A 13,172-nucleotide genomic window follows, 5' to 3' on the forward strand; every position below is an offset into this window, starting at 1 on the left:
CAAATCCAATATCAACTCGCACTAAAATTAATGTTGTTACAGCAACAAGTATTTTTACGGTATATCAAGCGGCATCTCAAGAGGGTTGGGTATTTATAATGTACCGAGCGATTGATAGTCTTCCAGCCTGGCGAGCCATTTTTTACTTCAGTACAATGATATTTTTTTTAGCATGGCTAGTAAAAAATGTTTTCATTGCTGTTATAACTGAAACATTTAATGAAATTAGAGTACAATTTCAACAAATGTGGGGTATCAGAGGACAAATAACAAACAGTTCTGCATCACAAGTAATTTTCATATTGCTAAAATTATATTTTTTTAAAACAACGTATAGTTTTTTATAAAAAATAAATTATTCAAGATTCTTTCGGGAGATGATAATGGCTGGAAATTAGTTACTCTTGATGATAACAAACATGGAGGTCTTGCATCGCCACTTTGTCAAGCTATTTTACGTTCACCACATTTTCGAATGATCGTCATGTGTGCTATTTTAGCAAATGGCATTACAACTGCTTCAATGAACTTCAAACATGACGAACGACCGAGACATACTTATTATGATAATTACTACTATGCAGAAATAGCTTTTACGATATTTCTTGATTTAGAAACACTTTTTAAAATATGGTGTCTTGGTTTTCGTAGTTATTATAAACATTCAATTCATAAATTTGAATTATTACTATCGATTGGCACGACTGTTCACATTATACCATTATTTTATTTATCAGGATTTACTTATTTCCAAGTGAGTCAGTATTTATGTTATTTATTAATAATTAAGTTAATGAGGCAAATTTTATTTTTATCAGGTATTAAGAGTTGTGAGACTTATTAAAGCATCTCCAATGTTGGAAGATTTTGTTTATAAAATTTTCGGACCAGGAAAAAAACTAGGGAGTCTTATAATATTCACCATGTGTTTACTTGTGATATCTTCTAGTATATCAATGCAACTTTTTTGTTTTTTGTGTGACTTTACTAAATTTGAAACTTTTCCTGAAGTAAGTAAAATGTAACCTTCAATAATTCATACTTCATAGTGAAACATAATTAATCTACAAAAATCAGGTAAACAGGGGTAAGACCATCTTTCATTTATGATGGACTCCTTTCAAAAAATCGGTCTATCAGTTGACCCTGCGGGCTAGTCTCAAAACTTCCCGCTGTTTTCAAGCTCCTTGAGCTCGAAAACATTCCTGTGAATACATTTTCGAGCTCTTTTATCATTTTTTCTCCAACGATATCTCTCGAACGAATCGACCGAGTGAGATGGTTGAGGTGGCAATCGACGCGTTTTATTGAGTTCTACAGCTCGTCAAATTTTGAAATTAATTTATCGAGTTGTTCTTGAGAAATTTCAAAAAAAAAAAAAAAGAAAACAAAACAAAAAAAATTTTTTTTTTTTTTTTCAATTATTTCGTCCACGGTTTCTCTTGAACGATTGAACCAATTTTAATGGTTACGGCAGCATTCGGCGTAGCTTATAAAGTTTTCGAGCTGATTAGATTTTGAAATTGATCCATCGAGCACATTAAAAGTTATTTAAAAAAAAAAAAGTTTTTTTTTAAATTTTGTTTTTGTAATATCTTTGAACGCACTTAACCGATCAAGCTCAATTTTTCACGGCTTTTAGATATTATCAAGCCGCGTTGAATGACACTTTAACGATTAAAATCGGTTCATTCATTTAAGAGTTATAAATATTTACATACATACATATGTACACACATACACACACTCGGACATCATCGTAAAATGAGTCAGGATAGCTTCCTAGAACCTTAAAACGTCAAAATCTGATAGAAATTCAGTTTTCCAAAATCCGACCGAAGCCGATAACTTCCCGAATTTTTGACTTTTTATTATTCTTAGCGGGAAGTTAAAAATACTAATAAAAAAAAAGTTTCGTTATTTTCATGGTTATTAAGAACTAAATGGTTCACTAAACTAAATTAACTGACCGATTTTTTCAAAAGTTAGCAAAAAAAAAAAAATTACTTTTTATAAGTGTTTATTTTTATAAATGAGTCATATTTACCAAGTTTCGAAGTGATACGAACTACTTGATATAACGCGTAAAGTTATGAGTTTGATGCAATTTACGAATTTCGCCTGTTAGTCCGCTGTTGTCTTAGAATAAAGGTCTCTGAATTTGTAGTACATATGTGTGTACGCTATCCCTACCAATTCTTAATTCTATCGATCTGCATTAGAAAAATTATAAAACGTTTAATAATTTTTAGTTGAAGTATAATATTATGTGCTTAATACTACACTATAAAAAACGATTCCTGACGTCAAACCAGATTCGTTTGGCACAAGTACTCTAGTCTAGTCAACGACAAGAACACTTCGGCATTTTTATTCTTTATTAATCAATAAACAAATTGATTTTTGACCGAATCTCTAACTCAATTACTCAATGAATTATAAAAAAAAGCACTTATATGAATAAATCACTTTTTTTTATAATTCATTGAATAATTGAGTTAGATATTCGGCCAAAAGATCAATTTGTTTATTGATTAATGAAGAATAAAAATGACTTGAAGTGTTCTTATCTTATTCCCAATAGTTTATAAGATATTCGAACTGAAACGTTCCAGAAAGCTTTATTTCGGAGGATTTATATAAATAATAGTAAAAAAATTATTAAACAATCGAGTTAGAGCTTCGGTTAAAAGCTTAATTTTTTCAATGATTAACGGAGGATAAGAAAGCCATGAATTATTCAAATCGTATCTTCAATAGTTTATTAGTTATTTTATTAACAACGAAGAAAAATAGTAAGGTAGCGACAAGTCCAAGTGTTCAATAATTTTAAAAATTATTTAAAAAATAGAAAAAAAAATTTTCTAATAATAAAAAAACACATGGTCGTTTTTAGTATTTTTTTTAGTACATAAAAAAATATAGCATAAAAATTCATTTGTTTATAACAAATTGTTCGTTTAATAAACAAATGAAAAATTAATAAAGAAAATTTTTTTTTATAATATGAGAGATAATGATAGATAATGATTAAAAAAAATGGTTCCTTAACATTAATATTGAATAACAAAAAAAAAATTGTTAATTAGCAAATGTGCTTTTCAGCAATAAAAAAAATTTTTTAAGAAACAATTTTTTTCTTAAAAATCATTATTTCTATTAAGGATCAGATTCCCAAAAGAAAATTTTTTAAAATCTTATTAACAATGCATTTGTTTATAACGAATATTTAAACAATGCTAGTAAAAATCTTTAAAAAATTATTGTTTTGTAGCTTCTAACAATAAAAAAACAAATTAACCAAAAAAATGAAAAAAAAAAAAAATTTTTTTTTTAATTCTTTATTTACGTTTTTAATTTTTCAATGCCTTAGATTGTCAATAAAAAAATAAAAAATAAAAATTTTTTAATTTTTTCAACGGCGATCTTTTCTAAACCCATTCAAGAATAGCTCCAAGAAGTGAAAAAAAGTTCAGGTTTTTAGTTTTAAACTAATCAGGGTTTTTATGTAAACTTACAGCAGGTAAAAATTAACTAATTAACAAAAGCATAGTTGATTGAAAAATTGAGGTACAATTTTTTTTTCGGTGGATTATTGTTCATTCATATGTTTAGAGAGTACCAAATTTTTTTATTATTCCTTAATATTCATATTTTATCGGTCAAAATTTTTTTTTTTTGATCACGCTATTGATTCGATCGACATGCGTGGATGCGCTACTACCCGTTTTTAGTCCCATTTTCACCGCTAAATTGAAATTATAAATATTGTAACAGGGAATTTTGAATTTTCCGCGCTCAGTTGCCATGATTTTCTATCATGCGCACGGTCGATATAATCTATTACTGCCCCAGGGTTATCCGCGGTAGAGTGCGACTGTCGTCCCGAGCGGAAATCGTAGGGGCTTGTTTGTCAGTCCCACTTAGTGATAAGTAGGGGTGTCGAAGTTTCGGGAAGTTGCCGAATTCGGTCGAGTGCGTGTACAATCATAAGTGAAGAGAGAACCCAGGCCGAGACACACAAATGGACAAGACGCCTGAAGGTTAAGACGCTCAGCTAAGACAGGTGAAGGAGCCAGAAAAAGAAATAAAGGAAAACAACAGCAGGATAAGACGAGAGACGAAAGGAGGACCTGACGAGAGACGGTGGAAAAACTCAGAGGAGCCGAACCGAGAAAAGAATTCAGGTATTAATTAAATTAATTATTTTAGGGCGAAGCCAGAATATTAATTTAATTAAATAAATACTTAGTTGTTCGTCGGGGCAATCCGCGTCTAGGCCCGAAATAATTAATTAGTCATAAAATTTATTAATAAAAATTAAGCCAGGCGGTTGTCTAACCGGATCTAGGCCCAATTGCTGGGTCCAGGGCGTCGCCTTATAATTCCAGGCCATTGCCGGGATTATATACGTCGTAGAAATTTCGAGGCCGATTGTGAGTGACACAAGCCAGTAATTTTCATATTCTAGTCCGCGTCGTAATAAAATATTAAGTAACTAAATAAATACCGAAATTAGTTTTATTAAATTAATTTACGTCGAGCAATAAAATAAAATTTAATAATTAAAGTAATAAATAAAATTAATAATTAGAGTTCGTTAATAAAATTGTTATAAAATTATACTCAGTACAAAAGAAGGATTGTAAAGTAAGAAGTCGAGTAAGGCAAGTGTCGAGTGAAGAAAACAGAGATGAGATTTTTCTGACCAAAACTTAAAACATTATGTCTAGTAATTTCGGATCAGTATTATATGGAAGAATTAATGTTTAGTTGTTGCAATGAAGTTAAATCAAAATTAATTAATTAATAATAATTCTTCTTCAAAAATTAATTAATTAATTTATTATGTGCGTGGCAGGAACGGCCATTTTAAAATCAGTGTGTGTGAATAAAAGTCCAGGGGTCTCGAGTGCGCGTGTGTGTGTAGGAAACGATTTTAAAGTTAATATTATGATTAATAAATAATTCGGGAGGTAACCGATTTTAATTTATAAGTCCAAAGGTAGTTGGCAATGATTTTAATCGAGTGAGTGTGTGTGTGATGCAAAGGTAGTGGCTAACTAGTTTTAAGTCGCCAAAGGTAATTGGTGAATTTTATATGGTAAAAGTTATAAGGTCAAAAGGTATATGAAGTTATAAGGTCTAATAGTTATAAGGTATAAAGTTATAAGGTCATGAGGTATAAAGGTCAAAGGTTATAAAGTTTAAGGAAAAATTATAAGGTTTAATTTACAAGGTTATAAAATTAAATAAAAGTGATTATTGTGATGATAAATAAATCTAAGTTATTTATAAAATTATCCTTCCTCTTCCTTCTCTTACAATTAAAATTTACACCGACCCTGAGTATTAAGAACCGGTTCTGGAAGACCGTTTAATCTTTCCAGTGGCGCCCTTAAAAAGGTAATTTAAGGACGACCAGAGTAACAGCATAGCCCTGTTATAATATTGTCGGTACAGTTCGGGGAGGTAGGACTTTTCTTAGACAATTTCCTGCTCTTTAAGAATCTTTTTTTAGATTTTGAATACCTCGAATAGGTTTTGAAATATTTCCAAAAAACCAAACAACTTTTTTTTTTTTTTACTAAATTGTTTATAACTTTTACGATTTTCGCCGGCCCCAAATTTCCACTTTAACATTTTTTATAGATGCTATTTCGAATGGAATGAGACCTTAATCCTAATTTTCGGTGGTCTTGAACAGATTTTCGTCAAAAAGATACTTGTTGACTAGACTACTACGAGTTTCTTGAGGGAAGATACCGAGTCGTTTAAACTAACTCTATACTATTTAATATAACTCAATAACTTTTTTCATTTGAAAAAAAAAAAAAAATTAAAAAAAATTAATGCACTCGAAGTAAATTGTAAGGTGATTGAAGGCATAAATTTTGAGATAAGTCAAAATTTTATTAAAGTTAATGAATTTTAATATTGAATCTAATATAATTTTAGGTCCTAGAAACTGTCCTTGCAATTGATTCAATAAAAAATCGAATTATTTCAAATTGCTGTATTGCATTGACCTAGAAAAACAGTAATCTGAATCAAATGAATATTGCCTTTAATTATTTCATTAATAATAAATAAAAAATGATTGTTTTTTCGTATGTATTTACTAACAACTAAGCTAATATTATTTCAGTTTTATTATTGTTATGATTGTTATTGTTTTTTTTTTCTTATTAAGTATTGGGACAATTGACTATATTATTATATTACATCAATTATACTTTACAAATCATCCTAACATCCTTACAGTTTTCGGTGAAAAATTAAATCATTTTAAGATTGCCATCCGAAGGATTAGAATCCAGTACCCTACGCGTGAAAGTCCGACGCTTTACCGCTACGCTACAGAACCACTAGAAAAGCTTAAGTTTAGTTGTGCTTCTAATACTTTATTTTTATCTTCAATAGATATATACAATCAATTGCTTATACATTAATCTAAACGAGATAAATATGTGACTCTTTTCATAAATAAATCTTTGTATCGGATCGATGATATAAAGATTTTCATTTAAATATTCTTCGATATTTTGTAACGAATACATTTACATTCTTGTCAAATATTTTTCAGTTTTAATATGAGTGCGTGAAATTGTTTTTTCAACCTCATCGGGTTTTCTCCCCAAGAAACTCATCGATTGACATGACCCGTTCGGTATTCTAGGAAACTACTTTTGTCCCGATAAAAAAAGATTTTATACATTTGTATAAAATTGGATAGAAAAAATTGCCCGATCCAATTGTATACAATCATACATAATTATATCTACTTGTATACAATCATATGCAATCGTATATAATTTGTATATAATTTTATATAATTGTATACAAATACATACTATTGTATATATTTGTATTCAATTATATACAATTCTATATAAGTGTGTACAAATATGTATATTTGTATATAATCACATACTATATTTGTATAGATTATTTATAATTATATACAAATTTTATATAATTGTATGCAAATACATACATTTGTCAATAATTTTATTATTCTTTTTTGCATTTTTATATAGAATTATATATGATTGCATATAATTCATGTGTAACTGTATTCAATTACATAAAATTTTTTTTCTATCGGGGTTTCATTGAATCATACAAGAGTTCCAGTTAAATTCCTCAAAATTGAAAAGTTTGCTGCAACAAGTTTTTATTTTCAAACCAAGTACGTCCAAACCTTAATTAAAATATATTTTACTAATCAATCGAATGTTAGTTTAATTATGGTCAAACTTAAAAACTTTACCGTAAACCCTTAAGCAATTTCTTATTATCGAGTAGAGATTTTGTCACGATATTTAAATGTCGCGGCAGTCTCGCATCAGGTCGGTGAGCAACAGAGGGCAGCACACGCTGCTCACACGTCTCATCCGACATTGCTATTATAATTATTGTTTGTTTACATGTAAGATTTTATTTAATTACTGAGTTAATGATACTTTATTGATTTCTTAGGTATAAATTGTATTTGAATCAGGAGATTTCACTGATTAATTTGAGCATATATTTGGATTTTTATAGCACTGGGAGAAATAGTTGCGCATTTCAATTATGTGCTTATGATTATTTTAATTGGTTGGCGCATGCGCGTCAACGCAATAGTTGGCATCAGTAAATTTATTTATTATAAATAAATTTACTAGTTTTATGAATAAGTCATTGGTTGATTTATCGGTAAACCATATAAAGAATTAATTATAAAAGATACAATTGGTCGTTTAGCGTCGGGAACTTAATAAATTACACGGCCAAAGTTATGTATAACGTTGGTGGTACTGTACAATATAATATGCGACAGTTGTATATCTCCATTGGTCAAAGTGAGATATACGACAAAATGGCGTCGGCCTAGGTGCCGGCATGAGATTCACGTGCTGCCATGGTCAGACGTGGGAAAGTCTCTGTAAGAGTAGCGTGTGTGCTCTGTTGCATTATAGTGATTATAATTTTATCGCCATTTGGTATTTTGAGTAGATAATATAAACCCATTGGCATTATTTGAGTATTTTGGTAAACCGCATAAAGGAAAATACATTTACCATATTAGCGTGCAACCAAGGGAGTTGGATAATACGTAAACTGTAAGTACTTTTTTGGCTAGTACATTGGCGTGTCATTTGGTTCCCGAGTTAGTGATCATTTGTCTATAGCATAAGAGTAAGAGAGATAGTGAATTCTGAGTAGTAATAATTTGTCATGAGCATATGATGGAATGCGTGACTATTGTGCCCAGTAAATACTAATACAATCAGTAAAAAAAAAATATTCAGTATTATTTTATCAGTACTAAATATTGAGTGTGATAAATATTTGGTTATTTTTCATTATCATTTATTATTAATGTAAATTATTACTGCTATGACTATTATTTTCCTGCGTTACTATTATTTTTATTATCACGTGTGAGTGATACAAGAGCTTCTAAATATTACAATTATTACTGATTCTGATAACTATTGGTATAGGTATTATTTTGTTGAAATAGAATTACTGGTGTGAATACTGCGTAAGATTCACCAGTGGTTCAATTTACGAGAATTGTTTACGTAAAGTATCCAAAGATTATCTTATTATTTTACTTTTGGAAATATCACGTGTGAGTGATTTGATACGCTGTCAAGTAGTAAATTATTATTTTGCAGTTATTATTAGTTACCAGTATTTATATCTGTGAAAATCACGGGCAAGTGATAGCATTATTTACATGCGATAAGCCATATTATGTTTGAGATATTTATTGCCTATTCAATATTATTTGTTTTATTTGTATATGCATACCAGTACTAATTTGTAAGTAAACGATTATTATTATTTTATTTTGATATTATTATTTTTGATATGCAATACAACTGAGTGTTAAATTTATAATTTGGAACAAATGGTCATCAACCCGGTATTATTTTAAATTTTATTTATTTACAATACTGCTATCTTTTTCTTGCTTTCCTTTTCCTAAAATCTGAGACTGGTACCCTGTCATTTATTTTTATTTTCATTTTCCATTTTTCTTCGTTGCGTTCTATTTTGTTGAATTTTGTTCGTGGGGCACATGAACTGGCGCCCAACTAGGATATCTAACCCAGCCTGAGCACAGCTGTGAGTCCAGGGAGATTCGGGATATCTCCAGGTGGGACTTTTGGATGCTATTATTTTATTTTTCAGTTACTTTCACCAACGGAGAGCCATAACGGCTATTGAGCGCCAACCACACTCCACCGTGGCAAGCGTAAAATAGAGGAGAACGTTATAATTTTAATTCAATAAAAATGATTTTCTTAAGACAAACCAGTTTTTGTTGGTTCCAACGAATTTGGTTTCATTGAAGAGGAGATTTTTCAAAGTCTTAGGGACTTTGATGTCAGTACCTTATTTTTTACATTGTACGCTATTCTTCTGGTTTATAGAAATTTCTCAATACTGTAAAAATCGGAAGTGAATCCAGAGTAAATACGGATTTTCTTTCAATCTGAATTCACTCATTCACTTGGAGTTCCGGAGTTTCCGGAAAAATTACTTCACCTGCTGAGGGAATTGTTAGTAGATTCCATAGGAATCTAACTATTGTGTTGGTCCCCATATATATATATATATATATATATATATATATATATATATATATATATATATAAATATATATATATATATATATATATATATATATATATATATATATATATATATATATGGGTGGGTAAAAAAAATCAACATTTTTTTTTTTGCAAATGCGATCGAAAAATGGGTTGCTAGACACCTTAAAAAAATTCTCACCAATTATGAGCTCTTAATTTTAATAGGAAGATCCTCCGCATCGCAGTTTTCTATTTTTTTCTCAGTCTAATAGAAAAAAATATATACCTCATCATTAATTGATTGTACAAAAGAATGTTTGAGAAGAATTTTGTAGGAAATTAAATGCTCTACGAAAAAGGTATCATATATTTTTTCCGTAAACCTCACCATTTCAATGATATTGACGATTAAAGTTTAATAATTTTAAGACAAATTTCATTGTAGTTTATGAATTTTATAACTCGACAATAATTAACTATTATAAAATGCGCAATACCAATTTTTGTAGGAAATTAACTGCTCTATAAAAATGGTGTTTTATGTTTTGACGATTAAATTAAGCGTTCAAAAGATATTCATCATCAAACTTTCATGTGTACCAATTTTAAGAGTTTTTGATGAGATACAGGAAAATTTCAATTCAATTCATGAATTTCATACAAATTTCATTTTTTGTCATTAATATAAGTATTATTAAAGTTTTATTTTCAAAATGTTTTTTTTTTCAATAGTTCTAAACATTTTATTTTTAATTAATAGAAATCACGATTATGCTGTTTTTTTTTTTTTTTTTTTTTTCGATATTGTCTTCAAAATGGCTTTAAAAATTTTTCCACCCCAGCTAGATATTGTCCAACGGAAAATTTTTTTTATAGAGAATTTTGGTTCTGTATTTCATATCTTATTGCAAGTTGTTAAAGAGCATCGAAAAAATTACCCTACTTATAATAAAAAATTGATAAAAATTAATAACTCAGTTTAAAATTGCAATAAAAAACTTTTTTATAATTAATTGGACATTTATTTTCTCCAAAACTGAAATATATCATATTATATTTGTAATGAAAACTTTGCTTTTTTTATCAACAAATAATTAACTAAGCGATAAATAATGCACAATTTATTGTGTTAAATGCAGACTCAGATACTTACACATAATAGAAAACGTGATAAATATTTTGAAGTTTCTAGGCTGATAAGAACTAAAATTCGTATAAATGTTCTAAAAACTTATAAATTACATAGAAATTTTTTTGATTATCTTATCAAAAACTCTTAAAATTAGTACACATTAAAATTTGTTGATGAATATCTTTTGAACGCTTAATTTAATCGTCAAAACATAAAACACCATTTTTATAGAGCAGTTAATTTCCTACAAAAATTAGTATTGCGCATTTTATAACAGTCAGTTATTGTCGAATTGTAAAATTTATAAACTATAATGAAACTTATCTTCAAATGATTAAACTTTAATCGTCAATATCATTGGAATGGTGAGGTTTACGGAAAAAATATATGATACCTTTTTCGTAGAGCATTTAATTTCCTACAAAGTTCTTCTCAAACATTCTTTTGTACAATCAATTAATGATGAGGTATGTATTTTTTTCTATTGTACTGAGAAAAAAATAGAAAACTGCGATGCGGGGGATCTTTCTATTAAAATTAAGAGCTCACATTTGGTGAGAATTTTTTTAAGGTGTCTAGCAACCCATTTTTCGATCGCATTCGTAAAAAAATAAATTGTTGATTTTTTTGACCCACCCTCTTATATATATATATATATATATATATATATATATATATATATATATATATTAGACTCGGTTTATATTAGACTCGGCCAAAAAAATTGAATATCATTTTTTTTCAGCTACATCGAAAATAGTATTTAGAATGAGAGAAGAAAAATTTCATGAAAGTTTGAGCCCTTAATATTAATTTTAAGAGCTCTGTCATCGCTATTTTCCATTTTTATTCATAATTTGTTGTTTTTCGTTAGAACTTCTGAAACGTTGGATTAAAAAAAATTTATTTCCATTTATTCTTATGTAAAATTAAATTCCCTTCAAGAACGCTCTGATTGAAAATTTTCGTCAGACAAGCCGTTTCCATTTCATTAAGCTTAATAAATTGGTATATTTTTTCGATTTAACATTTTTACTTTTGAATTTTGTAACTGACGAATCAATAAATATCAAAAATTTTCAATCAGACCTTTTTTGTAGGGAATCAAATTTTACGTAAGAATAAGTGAAAATGAACTTTTTTTAATCCAATGCTTTAGCAGTTCTGACATAAAACTTCAAATTATAAATTAAAAGTAAAAATAGCGATGATAGACCTCTTAAAATAAATATTGAGGGCTCAAACTTTAATGAAATTTTTTTGTTTGTTATTCTGAATAATATTTTCGATATAGCTACGAAAAAAAACGAATAGTCAATTTTTTTAGCCCAGTCTAATATATATATTAAATTAGACAATATATAAATACATTCCAAGAAGGCGCAAAAAAACCAACTATTTTTAACTTCCCGTTAAGAAAATTAAAAATTTTCAAAAATTCGGGAAGTTATTCGTTTCAGTCCGATTTTCGAAAATCGAATTTCTAAGAGATCTTGACGTTTGGAGGTTCCAGAAAACTATTCTGACTAATTCACAATGATGTCCGTGTATGTATGTATGTACGTACGTATGTCAATATCTATAACGTTTGAACCGATGAACCGATTTTGATTATCAAGGTGTCATTCGACGCGGTTTGCTAATATCTCGAAGCTCAAAAAAATTGAGCTTGATCGGTAGAACTTGATTCGAGATATTCCAGAAATAAACTTTTTTCAAAAATGTTTTTTTTGGATAACTTTTTATGTTCTCAATGGATTGATTCCAAAATCAAGTGGGCTCTAAAGCTTCATAAGCCGCGTCGAATGCCACCTTAAACATCAAAATCGGTTAATTATTTCAAGCGAAACCGTTGTCAAAACAATTAAAAAAAAAAAAATTTTTTTTAGTATTTTGAAAATTTCTCAAAAACGACATGATAAATCAATTTCAAAATCTAATCAGTTGTAGAACTCAATAAAACGCATCGATTGCCATCTTGACGTCTTAATCGGTTTATTTATTCGAGAGATATCGTTCGAGAAAAAATGGTAAAAAACGTTTTTTTTCGAAAACAAAGGCACACAAAAGTATTTTCAAGCTCGAAGAGCTCGAAAATGTATCTACAATAATTTTTTGAGATCACGGAGCTCGAAGTAGGCAGGAAGTTTTAGGGCTGGCCCGCAGGGTCAAACGACAGACCGATTTTTTTTTCGATCTCGCATGAAAATTTGTTGGCTTAGGATGTTTTAAGAAGTCTCTCCAAAAATCAGCCTTATCAAAAATTTTTAAGAGGTCGCTCACGAATTTTGAAAATATTAAAAATGATTCAAATTCGGATTCTTTACTTCTAAATTTTCTCTTTATCGTTTCAGCAATAGTTTATATTTATAAAATCAATTTCGAGGAGGATTTTTTTTTTCCTTAAAACCAACTTTTAAGATCATAAGAAAAAAAATTTCTTT

At 28.8% G+C, this 13,172-nt stretch overlaps 1 protein-coding gene across 1 annotated transcript in view; it reads left to right on the forward strand.

Annotated features, from left to right (window-relative positions):
- Positions 1-13,172, forward strand: part of LOC103578709 (sodium leak channel NALCN) — a 412,027-nt gene that overhangs the window by 121,323 nt on the left and 277,532 nt on the right. Inside the window, exons 7-9 of the mRNA XM_053741341.1 lie at positions 43-290; positions 365-754; positions 819-1,010. Of these exons, the coding sequence (XP_053597316.1) occupies positions 43-290; positions 365-754; positions 819-1,010 (830 nt within the window). The remainder of the gene's footprint in view (positions 1-42; positions 291-364; positions 755-818; positions 1,011-13,172) is intronic.

The sequence above is a fragment of the Microplitis demolitor genome, chromosome 8 (assembly GCF_026212275.2).
Source record: "Microplitis demolitor isolate Queensland-Clemson2020A chromosome 8, iyMicDemo2.1a, whole genome shotgun sequence".
NCBI classification, from domain to species: domain Eukaryota; kingdom Metazoa; phylum Arthropoda; class Insecta; order Hymenoptera; family Braconidae; genus Microplitis; species Microplitis demolitor.